General features: G+C 38.3%; 1 protein-coding gene across 8 annotated transcripts in view; it reads right to left on the bottom strand.

The window, feature by feature from the left end:
* The window catches only part of PUM1 (pumilio RNA binding family member 1), a 148,697-nt gene that overhangs the window by 41,828 nt on the left and 80,543 nt on the right, over positions 1-26,326 (bottom strand). For 4 of the 8 annotated variants that reach the window (XM_021716682.1, XM_008066268.1, XM_008066270.1 and 1 more), the window contains 5 exons: positions 20,761-20,927; positions 18,437-18,707; positions 6,149-6,242; positions 4,868-4,969; positions 734-885 (listed from right to left, as the gene is read on the bottom strand). In XM_021716682.1, coding sequence (XP_021572357.1) covers positions 734-885; positions 4,868-4,969; positions 6,149-6,242; positions 18,437-18,707; positions 20,761-20,927 — 786 coding nt within the window. Of the gene's footprint in view, positions 1-733; positions 886-4,867; positions 4,985-6,148; positions 6,243-18,436; positions 18,708-20,760; positions 20,928-26,326 lie in introns of all 8 variants that reach the window. The other 4 variants (XM_008066267.1, XM_008066272.2, XM_021716683.1 and 1 more) reach the window with 2 other exon arrangements.

Genomic DNA, 26,326 nt, shown 5'->3' with positions numbered 1-26,326 from the left:
GGCTTGTAATCCCAGCAATTTGGGAGGCCAAGGCGAGTGGATTGCCTGAGCCCATGGGTTTGACACCAGCCTGGGCAACTTGGCGAGACTTCATCTATGCAATAAATCAAAAAAATTAGCCGGAAGTGGTAACACATGGCTGTAGTTCCGGTTACTTGGAAGGATGAAGCGGAAGGATCCCCAGAGCCCAGCAGGTCGACACTGGGGTAGCCATGAGCATGCCACTGCACTCTAGCCTGGGTGACAGAGTGAGACTCCAACTCAAAAAAAAAAAAAAGCTAACAAAGATATAATATGGTTAAGATTTATACCCAACCCAACAGATGTGGTAAATAAGCAGTCTAAATAGATAGTAGTGTCCCCCGCCCCCCACACGATGGTAGCAACTGAAGTGATCTGGAAATGGTACTTAACAGGCAACTGTAGTACGGTAGAACAAAAGTTTTACTATAACTTTAAAGATCTACTTTGCCACTTGTTAGCTATATAACCTTAATTGGAAAACACTATAAGCACATGTAAACTGATTAATATCATTATCTGACCTAACTACACTGACCAAGTGCCTGACACACAAAAGGCATTCCTTTAGAACAGTTATACCTGAGCCTGAACTCTGATTAAACACCCATGCATTCCCAGTGTTTTTCTATTAGGAGCAATATCACCTAGTAATTACATACAATAACTAAAATTCACACTTAAAAAGGATAAACATTTTGTTAACATTTACCTGTTGCTGTCCTTGCTGTGCCTGTGGGGTGGTCTGTTGATTAGCTGAATTAGTTGCGGCAGCAGCAGCAGCAGCTTGCTGCTGGAAAAGACTGGCAGGGTAGACTCCCCAGGGAGTAACTCCATAATACTGGTGAGGGACCACAGCTGGGCCTAAAAACAGCCAGAGAAAGGTAAAGAAAATTTAGATTACTAAGAATCATCTCAGGGTTTCCAAAGACTACATCTGACTCAGCAGATCCTATTGTCAAATATTAACTTAAAAATATATACTGATTTGTGCTAGTTAATCATTAATTCTCCTTTTTAAAAACAGAAAATATTCTGAGATCCTGACACCAAAGTCAGTGATATACTCTAGGCCTAGAAGCAGCAGCCAGTGAGGGCTAAAACATTAGAGATACTTAGCGAAAGGGAGAATAACTGACAGAAGTTGGACAGGATTGAATTTAAGAACAGATGGAGGAACCAGCCTTGAAAGAAGGCATGATTTTTCCCCCAGAGAAAGAAAGGATGCAAGATAGATACAGACAAAATGTGTTGCTAGAAGGGAAGAAAACGGAGGCTTTGCATGCTTAAAGTAATGGAACAGAACAAAAGGTTCAGATGCATCCTGTGTTCAGTGGGAAGAATGGCATCTCAAGTGAGTCATAGATCCTGAGATACCAGTGCTTCACTAACTCTGGAAACATGAAAATCTATCAATCTTCTGACAAAACCCAGACACTCAACTGAACCTTTACTGCTCAATGTCCACTGCTTGGTTTCCTGTTTCTATTCTGAAAATCACAAAAGTCATTCAACACAATTACATTCAGACATTGATATCTGAAATTTTAAGTTTCAGTCAAAATTGAACACAAACCGAAACAAAAAAATATGACACTTTGACTTGTTACAGACCTGTGGGGTATTCTTAAAAAAACTAAGTGTTCTGTTTTAATCCAAATATCTGTTAACCTTCTTTGGCAATAAGGTAAAGATGAACTCTCTGCCACACAGAGCAGGCAATAGAATTCTTTGATGAAACTGGTAGCAAGAAACGCAAAGATGAAGATTCTCTAACCAAGAAATGGGTTCAAAGCCAGTTCCTCAAATCTGCTGAAACATATCTCCAATTTGAACTCTCTTAGTTAAAGCACAGAGTTAAATATTCACAACTTGATTAACTAATAATCAATTCTTCAATTATAGTTCCAAAAAGTTGTTTTGAATATTATAACTATTCTGACACAGTAGCAAATCCAGGATAAACACATACTTCATTAATTGAAAATAAATTGGTACAGGCTTTTTGTTTCCCTATTTTAAGCTTCTAAAACACAAATAAGTCAGAATGTATCACTGTCCAATATGTTTTTACACTTCTAAGTTGGTGTTTTCTGTACCTGTGTGCTTAGCAAAGATCAAGCTCTATTTACAAGCAAGGGTGCTCAGTGTGAAACACTACAGCTGGATACAGAATGAAGGTCTTGCTTAGAAATGCTGTTACAATATGAACTATTTTACCAAAAGTATTTTTAACCTGTCAGAACTTAAGTAATCTAAAAGCCATACCCACAATTTTTAAAAAGTGATGAGTCTCTAAACTCATGTAACCAGTGTTCACAAAGCAGGTTGTTCTTGGTAATTAAATAAAAGAATGAGAAGAATAACATAACAAAGACTCTACCTGTGCCTTGGTTTCATCACTTGTAAAATGGGTATACAGGCTGAGTATCTCTTGAGACTAGATGTGTTTTAAATTTCAGATTTTAGAATATTTGCATATATGTAATGACATATCTTGGAGATGGAATCCAAGTCTAGGTGGAAAATTCATTTGTTTCATATACACCTTATTCACATAGCTTGAACGTAATTTTACTTTTCTGTTGAGGATGCTGAATAAACTGAAACTGTATGGCATGTGCCTGGGTTTTGGTTACAGCCTATCACATGAGGTCAGGTGTGGAACTTTGCACTTGTGGTGTCATGCTAGTGCTCAAAAGGTTTCAAATTTTGAACTTTGGGCTTAGGGATGCTCAACCTGATAGGTGTTAGGAACGTGCCATACCTACCTTGAAAGGATGGTTTGCAACCTGCAATAATCATAACCAAGGCTCCCTGAAAAGCCAACAAAAAGAACCTCTACTGGGCATGGACTGCTATTACCAAAAACATTTTGAATTATCCTTTAAATTTTCTCAACTGTCATTTATACTACTTTACTGTGGTCACGTGGTCTATGACTGAATTTAGGAAAACATCCCAGGGAATCAAATTAGTGTGGCTCATCAGGGTACCTGCTTCAATTCCTGTGTGATTAATACCTTGTAAGAATACAGAGATCCATTATTTTGGGTAGCTAACATTTCCTGTTACGAGTGAAAGTACTTAAGTCATTTTTACCCCAGCTTAGCTGATATGGGCAAAAAACAAGATTCTTTTCATCACCAAGCTATCATCTCAATGATGGTAGATATGTTATCCCCAAGACCAGTTCTTCGTTACAAGTAATACTAAGCAAGTAAAGAAAAGGACTTCTAAAGAAATTCCAGAAAAGAAATTCAAGAGCACAGGCATTCTGTATACAGTGAAGTATATGCATGGGCTTTGGAATTAAACCTGGTTCAAACCCCAACCCTACAATATTTAAATTGTATGACTGCAAATAAAGTAACTCTGAAATCAAAATTTCTAATCTGTAAAATCATTACAGAAAATCATATGAAAAAAGCATTCAGAACAATGCCTGACAGACAGTTAAGTGTTTAATAAATATTAATGGTAGTTAGCAGAGATCGTTCTCCTAGGAAGAGCTTTCTATTTTCTCAAAGGTGGGCAGGGGGAATGTGATGAATTCTATATTAAATATGTTCCCATCACAATGCTAAAATGTAAACGATTCTAAAGAAAACCTAAGAAAAGCTATGCTACATTTCAGTTCACAATTGAAAAGTATATGCTATATAATTAGTAAAATTTCACAATTATACAGTAATAATTGACTTGAAGGGAATTGCCTCCAAATGAATATTTACTTTGGAAGACATTTAGTTTGTTTGAATGTTCAATCCAATTCACCACACATCTACGGCCTCACTACGGTGACAGAAACTGTGCTACACAGAGTTAAATAACAAAGATATCTGCCTTTGAAAACTTCAGTCTGAAAGGAAACTAAAACACTCACGTGTACATTCACAAGCAAATAAAAAGAATGCAGTACTTAGTGACAGAGAAAGAACAGTGAATAGTTAGTAACGAAGGCTTCCCAGAGGTGACAGTGCCAGCTAAGGAGCTTTACAAAGAATGAAAAATAATTTAATATAGAAGATCACAATGTCCAAAGATAGAAGCCTAAACCAATGCAATATGTGTAGCAAACTAAAATCACATTTGTATTTCTACAATGTACAGCGTGAGCCAGTGGTAGTCAATGAGGAAGGGAAGAAGAGTGGCACATGCAGAAAACTGTATCCTCTGTGAGTCATAGAGAGAAAGCCCTATATACGATGGATCTCAACCCTAGCTAATCCTGAAATTACTCATTAGCTCCTTAAAAATACTAACTTGAAGGAACAAAACACCACCATCACCACTTACCACCCTCAAGTAAGTTATAATGATCAGCCACTGATAATAATTATAGTATGCTATATATTAGGGTTAAAAAAGAAAAGAAAAGAAAAATCAATAAGGGGTTTAAGCAAAAGGGTGAAAGGGTAAGATTTGTATTTGAAACCATTTTCTTGAACAATTTATAAGGGTAGAGGAGATGAAACAGGCAAGGAAAATTAGAACTACATGAAAGAGACCAGTGAGCATAAGAGCCTAAACTATGGTAGACTAGAGGTGGTAGGATACCTATGCAAGGGGAAAAATTCCCAAAGTATAAAAGAGCAACTGGTGCTCCATGGATCAAATATATCTATGCAGGGGGTAGGTGATTAATTTGCCTTTGAACATCTTCAAGCCTGAGGGGACTGTGTTACAGTAAAGGAGATAGATCCAGCTGGCAGGTAGATGGCACTGAAAATCAGGAAAGTCTCCACTGGAGACATGGATTTGGGAAAGAGTATAAAGAACACATGCCCATCTCAAATGACGTTTAAGCAGGTGAGAAAATCCCTCATGCAGCAGAATGTCTCACCTAGTGTCGCTGCTGCAGCCAATCCAGCTGTGTAGGGGTCCGTCCCTGGGGGAGCAGCGCTGATGATGTATGGATTGGGGACAAACGCAGCGGGAGCTAAACCTGCTGAAAACATACCTGTCAGTAAAAACAAACTTGACTAAAACTGCAGCCCTACCAAATACCTAGACCGTTTGGCTATTCATTCCAGGCTGTGGATGAAGAAAAAAGAAAAAAGAGAAGACAGGACAGGTTGAGAGTAAGGAGGATTTTTAAAAAGATAACCCCATACTAAAAACTATGGCAAAATTTATATATAGTCCATTTTTTTACCTTTGCAAAGAAATCTTTAACTTAATAAGAGTTTTAAATTCAGCCTAATTTCTAAAAAGATTATTAAAATTGCAATAGGCTAAAATAGAGCAATTTAAAAGACTTTTGTAAAATAGAATGAAAGAATATATTTATTTCCATTTAAAACAATTTTCCAAACAGTTTTCATCGAACAAAAAGTATGAGTATTTATAAGAGATTGCCATTTTCAACTATACAATGTCAGATCCAGGCAAAGGCCCTTATGTCTGGCCTTACTATACCTATATAAGAAGCAAGTTTTTTCTTCCACAGTATACCACAACCAAGACTGGTGATCTCCTTTCTACTTAATCATGCCATTTTGGCACACTTAAAAAAAAAAAAACAAACTACTTCTACTTATTTACGAGTTAACGCACTTTGTTTCTAAGACACCTTCAAAAGATCCAGGGGGGAAAAATGCCTAAGCAAATATCTGTCAAAAATTTAACAATGGCTACTAAACAAGATCCTACTAAAATATCTGTCAAAAATTTAACAATGGCTACAGCAAAAAGGTAAAGTTACTTCAAAAACAGTAATTATATGAGAATACTTTTAAATTTTGTTCAACACATAGTACTTAGGAAATGGATTTATGCTACCTGCTCGTTTTAAGATGAGCTGATACATTTAGTTTATACAATCTCCACTTAATCCATTTTGTCCAAATCTCACCAAAAGCACTAATGCTAGTCACTACTATAGTAAACATTTAAGCCCTGAAACAGCTGAGGTAGAACAATGGTTGGACACTGAAGAAATCTTATGAGTTCAAGTCTAGAAGATACGCCAAAGATAAAGAATGTGAGCAGGGACAACTGGACAAAAAGAAGAGACCATTTACTCTGAGTTTTGTCTGCATTTTTATAATGAGTCTAAATTACTAGGCTTCACAGCATCCGGTTACGCTAAAATGGTGGTCACACCTATAATAAAAGGACTTACCGATGTGTGGTTGGTGGGCAGCTGCTAGGGCATACTGCTGCTGCTGAGCAGCTGTCAACTGCTGGACAGCCAGCGCATTAGGTCTTTGGAACAGCTGAGGTAAGAGAAAGACATGGTATGGTTAGGAAAGCTATCTTAGAAAATAACTTTAAAACCTCTTTGACTGAAAATTTCAATAAGCCCCTGTTTAGGCTAACAGTTGAACAACAATGAGTGTTCTCATACTCTACTCCACTCCCATGTGATTTACAGTGCTTCATCATTGTGTTCCCTCTTTCTTTATCTCAATATGATGTGCCCAGTTGCCAAGGCTGACCACTTCACAGGTTATATGTCCCCTGAACCAAAAATGTTTTCGCACGGGTATATGCAAAAGCCCTAGTGGTTTATCTGCAGGTTTACAGGTCCTACCTGATTCAAGGCAAACTTAAAAATTAGACAACTGTTCTACAAAATGATTTGCCACATTGCCCCTGGAGCTGAATCTCCTTTCAGTTCTTTCAAGATCCTACAAATACCTTGAATTAATCCTCACCTACTCACATTTTGGAGAATATGAAAAATGTTCACTTCATCCTCTGGACTGCCTCTTCCTGGGAAAATGGTGTTGGATACCTTCCTCAACTAGCAGCTTATCCTAATGAGTAAATTAGACAAGTGCCCAACTTTCAGGGACTCCAGAGTCTCCTAGGATACCTATTCTTGTATGTAGAAAATAAAACAGCAAAAATACAGCTACTACTAAACAAAAACAGGATTATGAGCTCACACCTAGCACACTTAGTACCCAAGAAAAGGAAAAAAAAGGTCAAGGGCCTTAACACTAAGAATGTCCCAAGATTCTCTCTCAAATACAAAAGCCAATTAATTATTCACTCATTAATTAAATATATATTAATGAAACAAATGGTTCTTGCTAGTCACTTTACAAGGAACTAGGAATACAACGAGTAAAACAACATATAATGCCTACCCTCATGTTTTAGTATGAACAGTATTAGTACCCAAAAAAAGGAGATTCTGGTAACCTGATCTTTGGATTCCCTTGATGGGCCTCCTTCCAAGGAGTCATACTGAATGAAGACTTCAGTATTTGCTGAAATCAGACTGAAAGCACTTACTGAAGGGACCTCTCTGGATAGAACCTTCAACCTACCTGCTCTTTCTACAGGATTTTTCAACAGCTCAGCTGACATCACTGGATGATGTATTACAGACACCATGGATCTTGAATTACAGATGTCCTCATAAAGAGACCTGATTGTTTCAGACATTAGGAGATAATGTCATTCCACCAACTCAGCTTAATTATTGTCATGACTGGACTCACTGTTATCCTAGGTGGTGGAGAGACTGGGATTTGGCTACCTCTATGCCTCAAACATATGAAGAGACTGATTTTAAATAGAAAATAGAAAAAGGTGAATATTTTGAACATATTGGCCTCACCTATTAGCTCCCTCTCTATATATATTATTCTTTATAGAAAACAAAGTAAAATCAGCCTTAGCTTTTATAGTAAAATGTCAAAAGTAACAATGTACAGATTTCAAAAATACTTTGAGTTCTTTTGTTGTTGTTTTTTTAAATTTTCAAAGGTTAAAGTAAAGAAAAACGTCAGTGTGATGCTGGTAAAAAGGGAAAGATAGTACTTCTTAACAGGATTTCATTAAACATCAAATCTTAAACAGAAATAGAGAAACACTGACAAACATATCAAAACTCCAGGAAAGGAGATAGTCACTACTATTTGGTAATGGTAATTCTGTGATTTCTGCAAGTTGGATACACATTTGTTTTACCTGAAAACTGTCTCTCACAGTATTCCTACCAACAAGAGCCAGTTCAGCCAACAGGGGCAGACAAGAGTCAGAAGACAAGTAAAATAGTAAAAAGTTGTTTTTAAGTTATTTCCAAGGTTGCAAAAACACCTCATAGTTTCACTAATTATCTACTGTTTCTTCAATGGGTCTTTAAAATTTTCCTGGCCCAAAACCTTTTGAAGCATTTCACTCTCAGACCTTGTTTATACTAGCTTCTTCTCTTTATCCTTCTTTGCCCTGCTGTAAACAAAGTAATTTCATTCGACAAAAATTTTTATAAAAGTTTTAAATTTTTACAAAATAGAGATGGGGTCCTGCTATGCTGCCCAGGCTGGTCTTGAACTCCTGGACTCAAGTGATCCTCTCACCTCAGCCTCTCAAAGTGTTGGGATTATAGGCATGAGCCACCATGCCAGCTACATTCAACAAAATTCTTGAGCATCTATTATTAGGTAATAATAATAAATGTGACATGAAACTGGGAAAATAAAGATGGCATGTTCAGAATACAACTCTTGAGAATATAATAAATGTGACATGGAACTGGGAAAATAAAGATGGTATGTTCAGAATACAACTCTTGAGAATATCTTGACTTATTAATCAAAAACAGTAGGCCACTGCCATTTGATCCGAGTTAACCTAACTTCATGTATGGTTTTTAATATTACATGTAGCTTATTATATGTATGTATAATATATCTGCAAATATACATAGAAATACATAGAAATGGATGTATAAACACCATAAAGTATCATTCATGCAACATTAGCCTGTGGTTCTCACCATCATGTTACCACACTTCAAAAGTTGGAGCTATTCCTTTCAAATAAAAACACACAAGCCATACAAGAGCTCCCACAGTGCCTATCTTTGAGAACTGATTAATATCTTAGTGATTATAATGAATAGAAAAGGATTTTTTGGAGACCATTTTGCAGTAAACAAGTTAACAAAAGGAAATCATGCATCTACAGCAGACAGATTTGATTACAGCAAATTTGGCACATTCTCTTTATGTAAATGGTGCGATATTAACTGGAAATACAGAGCATTCAAAGCAAATTGGGTAATTGCAAGTGATGGATTCCAAAGGATCCTGAAAAGCTCACACAAATGCCATCTGCTGGGCAAAGCACTAAGCTCTGTTAACATTTTCATGGTTTTCATGAAGCAAGTCAATACTCTGTAACTGAGAAGCAAAATAGGGCTAAGGGAAATGCTTATTTAAAATCAGTATATGGTCGGGAACAGTGGCTCATGCCTGTAATCCCAGCACTGTAGGAGGCCAAGGCGAGAAGACTGCTTGAGCCCAGGAGTTTCAGATCAGCCTGGGCAATTTGGTGAGACCTTGTCTCTACAAAAAAAAAATCAAAAGATTAGCCAGGTGTGATGGTGCATGCCTGCAGTCTCAGCTACATGGGAAGATGAGGTGGAAGAATGGCCTCAGCCCAAGAGGTTACCGTGAAACATGATTATGACACTGCATTCCAGCCTGGGCAACAGAGTAAGATCATGCCTTAAAAATTTAAGAAAAATTGCCGGGTTCAGTGGCTCAGCCTGTAATCCCGCGCCTTTGGGAGGCTGAGGTGAGCGGACTGCCTGAGCCCGCAGGTTCGAGACCCACCCAGGCAACTTGGCGAGACCTCATCTCTACAATAAATCAAAAATTAGCCGGGCGTGGTAGCGCATGCCTGTAGTTCCAGCTACTTGGAAGGCTGAGGCAGAAGGATCACCGGAGCCCAGCAAGTCGAGCCTGCGGTGGCCGGGAGCGGCCACTGCACTCCAATCTGGGCGACACGGTGAGACTCCAACTCAAAAAAAAAAAAATTTTTTTAAGAAAAATCTTTTAAAGGTAAATATTAATAATAAATGTACCACTGTTCATTACAATTCACTTGGACAGAATTCATAAGCTATTCAAGAGTAAATGCAGGGGAAAATGTATCACTGACTTCAAGCATATCAAAGTTCCTAATACTGAAGGTATAACTTGAAAAGTAGACAAGCTGGCTTGACTCCCTTCTCTGTCACTTACTATATGACCTCATAAAAAAGACACCCTACAGAGTTCTTATTCCAGAAAGGAATCTGGGCAGACAAAAACACCCAACATAGTGACTGACATGCAATAGCATCTTATAAAAGATAACTACAAGGGTCAGGTGCAGTGGCTCACACTTGTAATCCCAGTATGTTGTGGGGTTGAGATAGAAGGATGGCTTCAGGCTGGGAGTTCAAAACCAGCCTGGACAACATAGTTGTGACCCATGTGTCTACCCCCCCAAAAAGAAAAAAGCCTGGGCACAGGGCCTTGTCCCTGTAGTCCCAGCTACTCAGGAAGCTGAGGTGGGAAGACTGCTTGAACCCAGGAGTTCAAAGCTGCAGTGAGCTACGATCACACCACTGCACTTCAGTCTGGGCAACTGAACAAGAATCTCTGAAACAAATAAACAACCTCACAGCGACTTAGCGTCTATAATACTCAGTGATCTATCACAGAATCAATTAACTGAGTACCACATGTTCTCACTCATATGCAGATGTAGAACAATTATCATAATACTATAAGAAAGTAATCAGCACTAGTGGAAAACTGCCGGGGTGGGGGAAGGGAAGGGGGAACTTCATCAGTAAGGGTACCTGATCTCAAACCAGGTGAAGTAGGGACCAAAGTGGGGCCCAAACTTTGCCTGTACAATGACCATTTGTATACCTAACCCTTAATTGTACCCCATGTCTTTAAAATAAAAATTTTAAAAACAAATAAATTATTAAAAAGTAGCTACCACCACACTATTACTGTTATTGTTATTACCAATAATTGTTGGCATAAAAACATTGCTGAGTTTTCTGAATCTGGAGAAGTAATGTCTAAATATGTAGTTAGCAAATGTAACAGACTATGTGTCCCTGCTCTCCAGCCTTGACTTTTTACCAGTTTAAGACAATATACATAGTAGATAGGCACTAAGAGCACAGACTCTGGGGCCAGGCAGGCTTGGTTCATATCTCAGCAACACAACACTGACTTGCTATTTGACCTCAGGCAAGAGGCTTTATCTCTCTGTGCCTCATTCTCCTCTTCTCTCTAATATGACAATAAAGATAACACTCAACACATAAGGTTGCTGTGGGGACTAAAATTAACACATTTGTTTGTTTATGTTTTTTTGAATCAGTCTCACTCTGTCACCCAGGTTGGAGTGCAGTGACACACTCAGAGCCACCGCAGCCTCACCTGCTGGGCTCAGGTGATCTTTCTGCCTCAGTGTGCCAAGAAGCCGGAACCACAGGCATGCACCACCATGCCCAGTTAATTTTTTTTATTTACTGTAGAGATGAGGTCTCGCCATGTTGCTCAGGCTGTTCTTAAACACCTGAGCTCAGGCAATCCTCTCGCCTCCATCTCCCAAAAGGCTGTCACTGTGCCTAGCCTAAAATTAACACATTGTAAAGCACTTAGAACAGTCCTTTATATGAGATGTTCTTGCTGATGAATAAAGAGAGTACCCCAAACAGACACAGTCCCTTCTCTGAGAGCCACCCCTTACTGCTCCTTCCCAGAGCCAGGCAAACAACCAACCACACCAAAAGCAGAGGGCAGGACTCTTCTTGATCTGTGTAGAGTCAAAATCTCATTGTACCAGGAGCACCAATTACCATCAATGGGTCACAAAGATAACAAGGAAGGAAGAAAATCATTTTCAGTTTTGTTGCTGATGAGTACTTTTTACATTATACTGCTTTCAGAAAAAGCTATGAATACAGTTGAATTTGAAGGTGAGACAAGTTCACATAGCAAAAAGCTCTGTGTTTCTAGTACAAGACCCAAAGAAAACAGCCTGAAGCTAGAAACCAAAATAATAAATATTTGTATAGCTTGTACTAGATAACCTTCAACAAGTCCCTAAACTTCACTGTGTCTAAATTTTCTTATGCTTAAAACAAAAATAGTCGCCCTACCTTATGGGGCTGTTGCCAGGATTCATGGAGAAAAAGACCCTTGAAATAGTGGGATTATAAAATTTAAGAGAAGGGTTCATTCTGGAGTCATTTCTCACTACACGAAATTTGTGAAAGCTTGTTCCTCTTTGAAGTTTCCAGATTAAAGCCCAATTTTGACCAGGTTATTTGAACTACTGCAATGTTCAACTAACGTTTACAATGATCTTTTATTTAACAGGCACAGACTAACTATGCTGCGAATTTGTTTTTCAACTTTCACATGTCTTTGGCAATTAAAGAATGTAATTCCAAAATAAATGATTTCTAACAAAGGTTAAGGGAAAAATAAAATGCATCCTTTCACCAAGTGTATTAATACCTTTTGAGAAAAATGTTATCAAAAATAAAATTTGAACAAAGGCAAACAACGAAAGTAAGTTTTGGCCGGGCTCAGTGACTCAACCTGTAATCTCGCGCTTTGGAAGGCCAAGGTGAGTAGACTGCCTGAGCCTGCAGGTTCGAGACCTGCCCGGGCACCTTGGTGAGACCTTATCTCTACAATAAATCAAAAATTAGCTGGGTGTGGTAGCGCGCACCTATAGTTCCAGCTACTTGGAAGGCTGCGGCAGATCGCCGGAGCCCAGCAGGTCGAGGCTAGGGTGGTCAGGAGCGTGCCACTGCACTCCAGTCTGGGTGACAGAGTGAGACTCCAACTCAAAAAAAAAAAAAAAAAAGTAAGTTTTAACTGACCAAATTACTAGTCAAAGCTCTTTGTCAATGACTATACACATAACCCTGATAGAATAATCATTTGTAAATTTAAAACAAAGCTGAGAATACTAAATACCTACATTAAAACAATGCATACACTTGGCCTCAAGCGAATGACATTTAATAACTACCGTACTTTTTAAAGCAATGTATGCTAATCTGTGCTCTTATCTGACTGTGGCTGTGCAGGAATGAATATAGTACTTCAACCATCATTTTCAGAATATTCCATCTTTGTTAAAATCCATGCTTAACAAGTGAGTTTTAGTACAACAGTATACAATTTTATAAAACATGCTACATTCGGCTATTTTTAGATTAATAGAATTCTAAATAAAGAACATCAACAATATGATTAATTCTACACTAACATAATCCTGGATTTTCTTTCTGCTATATGTTTGTAATATAATAAAACCTAGTAATAATTTTCTAAAATGTATTCAAGAAAATAAAAAAATAGGCAGTTGCATAATAGTTTATTTAAAAAAATAAAGAATCCTGCTCCAGCACTGTAGTATAAAATAGTATGAACATATGCATGAACTGTTCACAGCTGCTACCCAGGATTAAGAAAACAATGAGAAGAATGTGAGAAAAAAGGAAGAACCCTCCAGAGACAACAATGAGCATTTCAAACCAACAAAGTATCCCAAACTACGGATTCTTAACCCAAGATCTGGGTACTTGGGTTGGTAATACTGCATCTTGATGTTCATGCACACCCACCTTAAATTTCGCATTTTCTTCAACTATGACTGAAGGTAACAAGCCACATTAACATCAGTATACACCTGTAACTTTACCAGAACTACAAATGACACTATTTTCATGTTCCTTTACAACAGTTACAGATGTCTCAAAATGTGGTTTATGCTCCATTATGAGAGCTACTATGTTTACTTTCATTTCATTCATCATATGATAAGCAAATATACCATTCAGTTTGTTTATAAATATTTTGGCAGTTATTTTCATATAACTGGTTTCCTTTATAATCCTATTTTATACTATTCATATTAAATATTATTCTGAGTTGTCCACAGGGTTCACCTAACTCCTGAAGGAAGTTAGGGCACAAAGTAAGGTTAGGAACTCCTGCTCTTATAAATAAACCTTTGAACGGTTAAATTCAGAAATATTAACAGTGATCGACAAAAGCAACTTAACTATCAAAACTCAAAGTGTCACCACTACCCGTGAACTAAGTTTGCAATGTACAAAATGAAAATAACGTTTTCCTTATTTGCAGGCTGCTCCACGTTACATATCTCACTAGAAGCTGGTATTAGTTTATAAAACTAGCCATGACACCAAGTCAAAGCCCTGGATGAAAGGAAATAGGCAAGAGAGATGTATTTAGTCAACTCCAAACCAAATAAGCTATCAAACTTTGTACCAAATAACTCAAAAGAAAAAGAACTGCCTCTGTGGCTCAATTAAGATTAAAGCCAAGATAAAAGAGAAGAATGTACCCCAAAAAAATACCACACTAGATCTCTGGTTCAACCCTCACAATTATTAGTACTGAGACACACACCTGGTTCTCAAGGACTCTGGACACAATTATCACATGCACCTGCTTCCTGGTCCTCTTCAACACTCACCTTCTACTCCAAACAACCTTGAACCACGCTACAATCATTTCCAATTCCATACCTCTATTCTATGACCTGTACCAAAATATATATTCTGCCTGTCCTTCAAGTCAGTTGCATGCAACCTTCATCCTCAACAAGCCCTCTCTTTGACAGAGAACCAACCCATCAATTAGCACTTCGTTCTTCAAATGTTCCAAGGACTGTTTAATGCAGAATCTAAAGTTTCTAGAAGGAAACAGTTAACTGATTAATTTAAAATGTCTATAACTAGCCGGGCTCAGTGGCTCAACCTGTAATCCCGCGCCTTTGGGAGGCTGAGGTGAGTGGATTGCCTGACTCCGCGGGTTCGAGACCCGCCTGGGCAGCGAGACCTCATCTCTACAATAAATCAAAAAATCAGCCGGGCGTGGTACGCATGCCTGTAATTCTGGCTACTTGGAAGGCTGAGGCGGAAGGATCGCCAGAGCCCAGCAGGCGAGGCTGCGGTGGCCGGGAGCAGCCACTGCACTCCAGTCTGGGTGACTGAATGAGACTCCAACTCAAAATAAAATAAAATAAAATAAAATAAAATGTCTATAACTGCTACTAAATTAAGCACGCAAAAAAACCAAACCACGATAATCAAGCCATTCCTCCTTAAAATGCCTCATTGTTTATAGTCAGTACAGCAAAGTTAATAAGACACTATCCAAACTCACTAGTCACTTTTCTTCAACCTAAACCATCAAACTGACTGCTTCTACATTACCTACTCAACACACATCTGTTAATTTCCAATTTCAGGCCGGTGCCATGGCTCATGCCTGTAATCCTAGCACTTTGGGAGGCCAAGCCAAGAGGAATGCTTAAGCCCAGGAGTTTGAGACTAGCCTGGGCAAAAGAGTGAGACCATGTCTCCAAAAAAATTCCAACTTCAAACCTTGAGTTCTACTATTTTCTCCACTAGAACCTCCATTCTCTTCCTACATATAAACAAGTCTTTCAGGAAACAGTTAAAGAACCACCTCTTCCAAAAACCTTTCCTTCCCCAAAGACCAGAGTACAACGATCCCTAATTCTAAGGTTCCAAGGACATGAGCATAAATCAGTTGTCCTTGGGTACAAAATGAGTCACAATGACTAAACTGAATGCAGCTCAAGAGGGGGAAGAGAATCTATTTGTGAAAGATGCTTGGCCACAGATAAAAACAAAAGATGGGGGGGAAAGGCTATAATCTATAGAACATGGATCTGTGATCCTCCAAAGTTATCTGCAAAATTAAGTATCAAATTTTTCTGATGAAAGGGACCGTGGCTCCCGATCAAATGGAATACAGTAACCCCCCAAAAAATTAAGTTCTGATCCAAGAAGTATCTTTGTTAGATGATTATTATACAATAGTACTGTATCACTGGGTATTAAACAATAATATAACTGTAACTTCCTAATAATATCCAGAAACTTTCCTGGATATTATAAATTACAATAATATAACTTTCAGTATCATTCTTGGTATTATACAATATAGTTACTTGTATATGAGACAAACTAGTAGATTAAATCTAAAGGACATGCATATCAGAAAACACAGCAGGCCTCAAAGAGTAGCCTCCAGATTACTGAAAATTTTAATTTGGGGAAGTATATTACATATAGGAGATGTGATCGCAACACAGATAAGGAAAAAGTCCCCTAAAAACTTGGTCTGCTAAAGCAATGCAGAGGACATAGAGGGGATAATAACAACCAGTCTCTACCCTCAAGGAGCTTACAATAGAGCCAGGACTATTAGAAAAGTAAACACAAGACAGAACACAGTAACTTATTTTCTTGAAGACCACAGTACTACATAGGCAGACATGACAACTTTGGGGTATAGAGATCAAGAAAGGAAGGTGACAGCACTGAATTTTGAAGAATGAGGTGATTTTAAATTAGAAATGGAAAGTGAAATAAAATGTGAAGAAAAGCAAAAAAGTAAGATAGTCTGGAGTGATAAGATGTAAGAAACAAACACTAATTTCCTGTAGAAAAAGGATTCTTGCTTCTGGACAACTACTAGCTTCTATACAGGAGCCTCGGAAGGTCAAGATCTTGAAGATACATAGGAGTCTTAAGGCCAATGGTTCTCAGGTATGCCAGTAGAATACCAAGTACAAGAATATGTAAAACAATCTCCTCAGAAAAGCAAGAACTATGGCCCATTGGCTAAAACAACAATGATCATAACACATGACAGCAGTATTACCTGTGTAAAAATGCCCTTATGTTACAGCAACCAAGACATGTATAGGAAACGCAAACCCACAATAAATTAATATTCAAAATAATAATATATACTTTCAAAAATAGCTGACATGGAATACAGAGTGAGGGCATTCTTGGTTTTCTATCTCTGAGTTCTATCTTTCAATGTAATCATGCTAAACTACTTGTGGGTGTACAGAAGTACATTTCTGTTCAAGTTCTAATAACTGTCCAGCCTCCAAAAATATTGGTAAAATTATTTCAAAGCCACAGATTAACAAACCAAAAAGAATCTCAACTCTGATTATAAAGTAAAGAACAGTTATATGAAAGAGAGTCAGATTTCTGTTCCTAAGAGATTTGAGACAAACACTTCTTAAATAACAAGGAAGAGGTTAGATGGGTTAGCCTGGGAATTAAAGCTAAGAAACAAAAATGGCCATAAGGAAGAAGAAAAAGCACAGAAAGTTAATCCTTACTGAGAAGTGGGCATACCTACTAGGAACTACAGAAAGAATGGTGGACACTTTTAGTTTACACTCTCTGAAAAAAAGATTTTGTTAATTAAGACTTATATAAACATGGACATTCATATCATTCCTTGAAGGGATTTCTTTTAGTAAACTTCACCTGGTTAACTTTTATATCTAGCTATCTATCAACCAAAACTCACTTTAATAAAACTATTTATGGTAATAACTAAAGATATTATATGGTGTAACTAATCTCCAAAGATCATAAGTTAATTTCCCCATAGATACAGAATTTCTAAATTCAAATGAGATTCTAGTCTTTCAATCCTAAAAGTCTATATTTATGACCCAGTCCAAAACTAAGGAGTAACAGAAATTCATGGCCAAACTGCTTCTACCACACGGGAAAACTGGTACTTAAGATCAGAAAATGGTCTGCCCCTTTTTATAATTAAGACAGTTGATTTTCCTTTAAAAAAAAAAAATGTTTTTTGGGTTTTTTTTGAGTTGGAGTCTCACTCTGTCACCCAGACTGGAGTGCAATGGCCGCTCCCAGCCACTGCAGCCTCGACCTGCTGGGCTCCGGTGATCCTTCCGCCTCAGCCTTCCAAGTAGCTGGAACTATAGGCGCACGCTACCACGCCCGGCTAATGTGTTTTTGATTTATTGTAGAGATGAGGTCTCGCCAAGTTGCCCAGGCCAGTCTCGAACCCGCAGGCTCAGGTAATTCACTCACCTCAGTCTCCCAAAGCGTGGGATTACAGGCTGAGCCACCGAGTCCAGCCAAAAAAATTTTTTTAAATATCAGTTAACTCTAGAAATAGTCCTCCTATGCCTTTAAAAACAGAAGACACACATACAAAGTTTTCCAGGCAATTATGAGTAGAAGAAAGAGCCAAGTAATTTCATTGAAGAATTTACATTGAGTGATTTGTGCTTTCCCCTGATCATATACTAACTCTTCTGAAAGGCACCATATTTTTACTTACATTATCTAGAGTAACTCATTTAATTGTAAAATGTAACTGTTAAGATGACCTAGCAGTACACTTCCAATAGTGGTAGATAATAGCATTTTACTCTTTAAAAACAAAACAATAGCATCACACCACGTAAGTCTTCAGAAAAATTAATTTGGGATCCAAGAGGGTTTTATTACAAGAGGTAACAAAAGCTCACCCACTCCCTAGGCGCTGAGGAGATGGAGAGCTAAAAAGGAAGTACATGAAGAGCAGGGTGATCTCCTGCCAGTGACCTCAGCATGGGAACCAGCTTCATGAGTGAAAAGACATAGAAACTGTTAACCCACATCACTGCTGGGTTAATAAAGGCTAGCTACGCATAGCCTGAAATAATGCCACCCTCCCCGTTCCCCCATCCTTAGTTACTTAAACAATGTGCTGGCTGGAGGGAGAGTAAAGGGTGACAGAGACACACACAGTACCTGTTGTTGAGAATTGTAGTCAAAAAGTCCCACAGTTGCTGCTGCTGAGTCCACAGGTACCTGCGTGCCTGAATAATCAAACTGAAGAGGCTCCATGCCCACATGTTCCATGGGGTCCAAGGGGACACTCTGGGACTCCATGTTGGAGAAATCCTCCACAGGCTTGGCACCATTGGTGCTGGTCAGCTGGGCTAAGCCCTCAGAACCATTCTGGTTTGAACCCAGAAGATCCACTTCATTAGCAGAGTTCTGGCAATTACCAGGGGTACGGCTAAACAAAGAAAGTAAAGGGCATTAAACCTTATTTTGAGCAGGGAGGGACACTACAGTAACCCAAGTTTAAGGACAATGTCCTTGACATAGCTCATTATCAACAGTACTTAAAACTATTCCTATAATATAACCAGAGATTCTTTATGGAATTATATCCTCTAAAATAACTCTTCTGTTGCTGGCATCACTACCTAACCCACCACTTAAATTCACATTAAATGGAATTATGTACAATCCCTTTACCAAGGGGTCCAGATTTGAGGAACACTGAATGAACTGGGGAAGGGGGGGGAGCGGGATCACTGCCAGGAGCATCCATGAAAACAGATCCCAAAATGCAGGTAGCAAAACATGCCCCACAAAAAGCAACATCTACTCTTTAAATATAGAGCCAATGGAAAAAATCAGTATCCAGGGGGAATTTCCAAAACTCAGAATGATTCTAATTAAAAAAGTTTTTACATTTCTGGCATATTTGTGGGGGGGGATGAAAAATGTTTTTACCTATTATTGGTATTACTGGCCAATGCTAAAACTATCACCCCTAAGAAACCGAGAGAAGTAGACCATTTCAAAGTATACAAAATAAATTCATTATCTAGCATATGCCCCTCTTAAGGAGACAATTCTAAGAATTAAAAGTAACGTGAGAATAATTTATCATCCAAACCAGGACATTCCTAAGAGCAAAAAATAAAAATGGGGGAGGAGCACACCCACTAATGATAATTATCCTGGAACACAAGGTTCTGGGTAACCCAGGATATATGATCCTAAATCACTAAATCAGACTACTATATAATATTATATTACACTCAAAAAAGAGTGGCCTGCATCTACATTCAATGCCCTTCATTTCTTATTTTTAAAAAAGAAAAAGTCCTATAACTGGTAATATAGTAAAGGTATCATGTTCCTCCTCCCATGAGCGCTCACGCTCGCGCGCGCTCTCTCTCGCTCGCTCGCTCTCTCTCTCTCTCTCTCTCTCTCTCTCTCACACACACACACACACACACACACACACACACCCCACCACCACCACTACATGCCTCCAGTTCAATACCATAAAATACTGCTAGAGGCTGCTGGAGAGTCAAGGTACAGAGGATACGTGAACTCAAGTGAAAGACCTTAGGTAAGTGCCTTAAATTTCTTCAAAAGACTGTAATTCTTCATGCATGCAAGATACAAAAATGAAATTATGAATACATAACAACTGAAGTTTATTCTACATATGATGATGCAAAACACATTTTAATTTTGGCTTTGGCAGATATTAGAATAAGTGGAGTGGGGTGGGTGGCGGTGGGAGTAGAGATATATACACACACATTAGCTTTAGACTAAAAGTTAAATAACCCGCCTGTGTATCACCAAAGATTTTTATAGATTTTTGAAACTATATACCATAACTAAAGTTGCCGACATAAATGAAGAATACTTGTTAACTGTGTAAGACAAATATACATTATTTTAATACTGTGTAAATTAAATTATAAGGTAAAACCCGCAACTCAGTCATGACCAGAGACAGGATGAGAGGCATCCGAGGAAGGGATAAAGAAAAAGTCATTTAAGCTGCATCTCTGGTTCTTCAAAATGAGAAAAATGATACCTGACCCACCTACCTCAAGAGGAGCTCTTAAGACTAACACACCAGAGAGATATGACACACTTCCATTAGTAACCACAGCTCTCTAGCACAGTGTTGGGAGAAACTCAAGAAAGGTCTCGAGGCATCTACTCCAGGTGATTTTGACATCTGAGAATCACTGAAATAATCTTTTCTGGAATCATTCTGCAAATTCTAGAGCTCTATACATTTGCAAAATCTACCATTTTGGCAACCCATCAGAGATTGACAACTTTTAGAAAATTCCACCTTACCAGTTACTTTACAATCTTTGTGGCATGACCTACACTAGGCTGAATTCTTTAAAAGGAAGCATGGGGTGAGGGGGACAGAAAAAACTAAAATCAAAATAACTAAATCAAAACAAACAAAAACCCATAGCCCACATTCAAAAATCAGAAGTGTAAAACATACAAACCTAAAATCTTTGACGTCTGCATCAATCCCATTCTGCACTGGTAAACCATTGGTCTTGTCCATCACATCACCCTCCTCCTTCAAATCTCCTAGCTTATCTCCATCAAACGTACCCTTGTTCTTCTTTTCACCTTTGTCGTTTTCATCACTGTCTGCATCCCTTGGGCCCTGTTTAAAAAATAGCTTCAGCTTCACTAATCATCATCAACTAAAAATAGTGGGCAACCACTTTGGACACCAGACTACACTAGATGCTACTTAGAACAGAATTGTGTCTATGCCCTTTCAGACATTACAATCTAATTAACAAATAACACAGAGGCAGGAACACTGCAGAAGGTCTTGCCAAATGGGGGAGACAGACACACATTTATGTTACAGTTTAAGACAGTCTTACAACACCCAGTGTCCCACCATCCCATTTTTTTTTTCCTTTCTACCCAAAGCCCAGTCACAATTTTGTATCTCTTAGTTCCACTTCTCTACTCTATAACCTGACTCTTGATAACAGTATGAGTCCTAGGTATGCTAACAGTCTAAAGTATTAAGGCCATAAAAATAACATCATACTTGCTCACTGTCCTATAGAAATTCCTTCACTTCCAAATATTGAGCTAGGCGTGGTCTGACATCATTCCAACTCAATTATTCTATACTTGATCTTGGGATATATACCATACCAATCTGCACCACCCTCCAATTTCACTCTATAAGCCTCACAGGATATATACATCAACAATTCACAACTGACCCTTAACATTAATTTTTTAATGCCTCAGAACAAGTTAAATCTAACTATGAGATTCTTTCACCAAAAACATTTAACTATGTATATGCTATCTTCCACCACCTGACTGCTCCAAGGCATATTATCATGAGGTATGAGTGGGAGTATATAAGATTGAAGCATTTGATGTTATAGAATTTGTCTCTAAAGTGTTTCAAACTACAAAGCTTGAAATGCTGGGCCTAAAACAATTGAGATAGTACCAGACATGTTTAACGTCCTGTCTTCCAAAAAAATTAAACGTGTCTCCTCTTATCAAAATTCTAAACCAAGATCTGGACATATAAAGCAAATGTACCTACATTTCCAAAAGGAAAAGATTTAGTATGGGGACTTGACATTGTACAAAGAGCTTTGCAGAACTTTACACCAAAGGGTTAGGGGTTTAACTTTCGCTTTCATAAAACTAGAGGAAGGCAACCTTCCTTTTCTCTACCACTGACACCTGGTTCAGTGAAGAGAAATGCACAGGGACCAAGTTAAAGTTCCTAGTACAAGGCAAGATCCACTCAAGAGAAGATGAGAGCTGCTACACAGCATTTCCAGTCACCAAAACCAAACTTAGGGGCAGGATGAGGGGTAGGGGAAGAAGCTTAACAATGGAGGACAGAGCAGCAGACACTCAGCTGTGAGTAGATTGACTGTGGACAAGCCTGTAGATGCAAAAAGCAACAGATGCTCTCAGAGGAGTGCTGAGAAATCACTGGCCCAGAAAGTGTGACCCATGAACTCTGATATTCTTAACATTTCAACTACTAAGTTCAGAACCTATTTTACTGTTATTCTCTGTTCAAACATGATTTCGTGGATAATATGGAAAAAAGAATACATATGACAAGGAACTGAAAAAGGATATGCAACTTAGCTTCATGTGGGATTAAGATGGTAAATCACAGCTTTGGCAGCCATTGAGATGTGTCTTTCAGAGTATCTTTAAAGTATAAGGCTATTATTGATTCAAAAGGACAGAATGATAGTCAATTATGTAGTGTACCATGCTGAGATACCGCAAATCACAGATGAGAACATAACAGGGTTACAAAGGCAAAAAGATCTTTTAAAATATCCAAAGGAAACAGCTTCCACCATACTGCAAAGGTAAAACTGATTGAAGCTGTGCATTCATTTTATATCCCTAGCACTGACTACAGTGCCTGATGGAAGTTCACTAAATATAATGAAAAAATTAAAAGAGGTAAAAACTCCTGTAAAACTGAACTGCTAATTAAGAACAATCTTCCTGTTCTCTTCATTATCATCAAATAAGCATCCAGGAGGTCTATGGTCTAGATGATAACACCCTGAAACAGAAACCATTAATGTCAACAGTAAAAGAATATTACAAAGATCATCCCACTACACCTAAGTAATCTTCCACAAGCCTACAATCAAATCACTGGCTCAGAAGAAACAGTTCAGCTCCAGTTTCTCACAAGAAGTTCAAAAGGTCTGCAGGCAAAAATAAAAAGAAAATGGGATGAAGAGGCAGTCAAACTTCAACAACTTGACTTGAAAACTTGTTGAGGAAAATAAATACTAGTCAAATCAATGCTGTGCATTCTCTTTCCTCAGTGACCCTTGACAAGGGCTTGCTGAGAATCTGCTCAGCTCATCTACGTGCTGAGGACTCTGGCCTGAAAACATGGCCACTCAAAGTTACAGTCTCAACTACACTGCCAAGGACAAGATTTTCAAGTATTTCTCTGCAATGGGCTGCTTTTCACCAATACTGTGCAGTCCATTCCTACAAAATACTGCCACGGGGTTTTCTACTCTGAACAAGCTATTGACGCCTAAGGAAAACAGCAGGTTCCTTTTACTGGGATGGAAGATATCCAAGGGATGCTTCCACTTCTTGATCTGGATGCCTGCTGTATGGGTGTTTTCATTCTGAAGAAATTCATGAAGATGAACGTTTATGAGTAGTACGCTTTTCTGTACACAGGTCATATTTCAATAAAAAGTTTACTTAAAAGGAAAAACCTCAACAAATCATCAATGATCTTAAATTAAAATGGTTGGCAGAAGTCTGACTTCTGAATAAAATCAGAAACCAAGGTGCCAAGTGGGAAACCACCTTGTCAAAAATCTATTATTAAAAGATAGTAATGAGTTCAATATTATAAAAATGAGAAATGTGAAGACCCTAAAGAAAATAGAATAAAGGTATAAATGGGCTGCTAAGTTTTATGGAATTTTTATATTTTTAAAAACATTTAAGGCCGGGTGCAGTGGCTAACACCTATAAACCCAGCACTTTGGGAGGCTGAGGTGAGAGAACTGCCTGAGCAACTTGGAGAGATCTCATCTCTACAATAAATCAAAATATTAGCCGGGCATGGTGGCACGTGCCTCTAGTTCCACCAACTACTTAGAAGGCTGAGGTGGTAGGATCGCCTGAGCCCAGCAGGTCGAGGCTGCGGTCACTGTGATCATGCCACTGCATTCCAGCCTGGGCCACAGAGTGAGACTTCAAGTCAAAAAAACCAAAAAAACAAAAGAAAAAAAGGTTTGAGACAAGCTACCCATAGCTATGTGGTCTTTAAGAAAGTACTGGCGCCGGGCTCGGTGGCTCAGCCTGTAATCCTGCGCCTTCAGGAGGCTGAGGTGAGTAGATTGCCTGAGCCTGTGGGTTCGCCTGGGCAACCTGGTGAGACCTCATCTCTACAATAAATCAAAATGAGCCAGGCGTGGTAGCGCGCGCCTGTAGTTCCAGCTACTTGGACGGCTGAGGCGGAAGGACCTCCAGAGTCCAGCAGGTTGAGGCTGAGGTGGCCGGGAGCGGCCACTGCACTCCAGTCTAGGTGACAGTGAGACTCAAAAAAAAAAAAAAAAAAGAAAGTACTGGCACAGGGTGCAAAGAACCTATATTGTATCTCGATTGCTAACACTTACTGGTCACAGGACTTTGGACAGGTCATTTAATCTTTGAGACTTTGTTTACCTACCTATAAAATAAGGACAATTTTATGTAAAACAGAATTATGAACATCAATGCATGTGTAAAAGTTTTGTAAAGCATAGCTATTTTATACAAATGTAATATTAGTAACAAAGAGATGTACTGGGGTGGTATTTCTCATGTATAGCATCAAGACTAAAAAATCTTAAATGATTCTATCAACTAGTTTAACTCCACAAGTTTATGGCCAATACAGCCCTTCTAGGGACCCTGTCATTTTCACAATGTGGTGGTTCTAGAGTTAGGGTTAAGTATCACAATCTTCTTCACATTCACAGATATCTAGGCCTGCCCACTGTCCCAGAGATTGATTTAATTGGTCTGTACTGGCTCCTGCAAATGTTATGGAACAGTTCTCTCCCAATAGCTCTGATAAGCACCCACAAGTGAGAATCAATGTATTTAAGTCCAACATAAGCATCAGAAAGTCTGCGTTTGTGTTGTTTTGCATATTACCTAGTACATAATACAACTGAAAAGGCCTATGAACTAAACAAATGAAAAAATGAAGAAGAATGAACAACATCTTTATTATGAGTTTCCCTAAGATGAATTCAACCCAAAGCTATAGTGCCCAAATACAAGCTTTAGGTAACTGTTCAAAATTTAAGTGGCCTAGCGCAATCAAAATCTCAAGCGTGAAACCAAGAGGAGCATTAAAGAGCTCATGTCTACACAGAGGTGGAAGAACTTCTAGATATCAAAGACCTAGGAGAGAAGCAAACATAGGTAGAAGAACTACACACTAGAGATCAGAATCCAAGCACTTATGGTTCAGTTTCCTCAAAAGACCCACATCAAATGAGGAATGCTTCTAAATCTACCTGCTAATTCTAAATGAAGTCAGAAAAATTATAATTTAATTACTCCTCTCACTATAGTGATCTTGGAACAAAGCTCCACATAGCAGAAATCACATTCAATGAGATTAGGAATGTTCTCCCTTCTAAAAAAAAGATATTTTGTGTATCTGCTTGACACTGAGTCCAAAAACCCTAACAACATTAACTAGTTTTTTCCTGTGCACATTTATCTGCTTTCCACAAAATGCCCAAAAAAGGAAATGTCAAATTCTTTTAAAGTGCAGCAACTTACAGCTCTACTAGTCAAATAATTTCAAGACCAGGTGGAATGACTCACATCTGTAATCCCAATACTTTGGGAAGCAGAGGTGGAAGCATCCCTTGAGGCCAAGAGTTCAACACTAGCCTGGGTAACAATAAGAGCCCATCTTCAAAAATAAAAATAATTAGCCCTGCAAGGTTGTATGTGCCTGTAGTCTCAGCTACTCAGGAGGCTGAGGCAGGAAACTGTTTGAGCCCAGAAGTTTGAGACTGTAGTGAGTTATGGTTGCCCACTGCACTCCAGCATGGGCATGAAAGCAAAACCCTGTCTCTTTAAAAAAAATTTTTTTCAAATATTAAAAAATAAGAGGTTTGAAAATGCTAGCCATATAAAACACTTTTAAATTTCACATATTAAATCTGATACTTTTATGAGGAACCCAACTCATGATAAACAAGCCAGTATGGCATAGTAGAAAGATATGATTAAGAACTGAAATTAGAACAGGGGCAACACCTTCGGGTCCCCTCCCACTTAGGAGATTTTCTAGCCTCTCAATAAATACTGCTTAAAAAAAAAAAAAAATTAGAACAAATTTTGAGTACAGGCCCCCTATTTCCCCTCTAAGTTTGATTGTTCTCATTTATAAATAAATAGAGACAACAGTATCTACCTCAAAGGCTTGTTCCAAGGACTAAATAAGGCAATTCATGAAAGCACTATTCTTTTTTAAAAAATTATCAAAAGATTCTT

Source organism: Carlito syrichta, unplaced genomic scaffold, assembly GCF_000164805.1.
Source record: "Carlito syrichta isolate Samal-C Ts95f unplaced genomic scaffold, Tarsius_syrichta-2.0.1 Scaffold308872, whole genome shotgun sequence".
Taxonomy (NCBI): domain Eukaryota; kingdom Metazoa; phylum Chordata; class Mammalia; order Primates; family Tarsiidae; genus Carlito; species Carlito syrichta.
The sequence above is the reverse complement of the archived record's forward strand: the minus strand, read 5'-3'. Positions and strand labels throughout refer to the sequence as shown.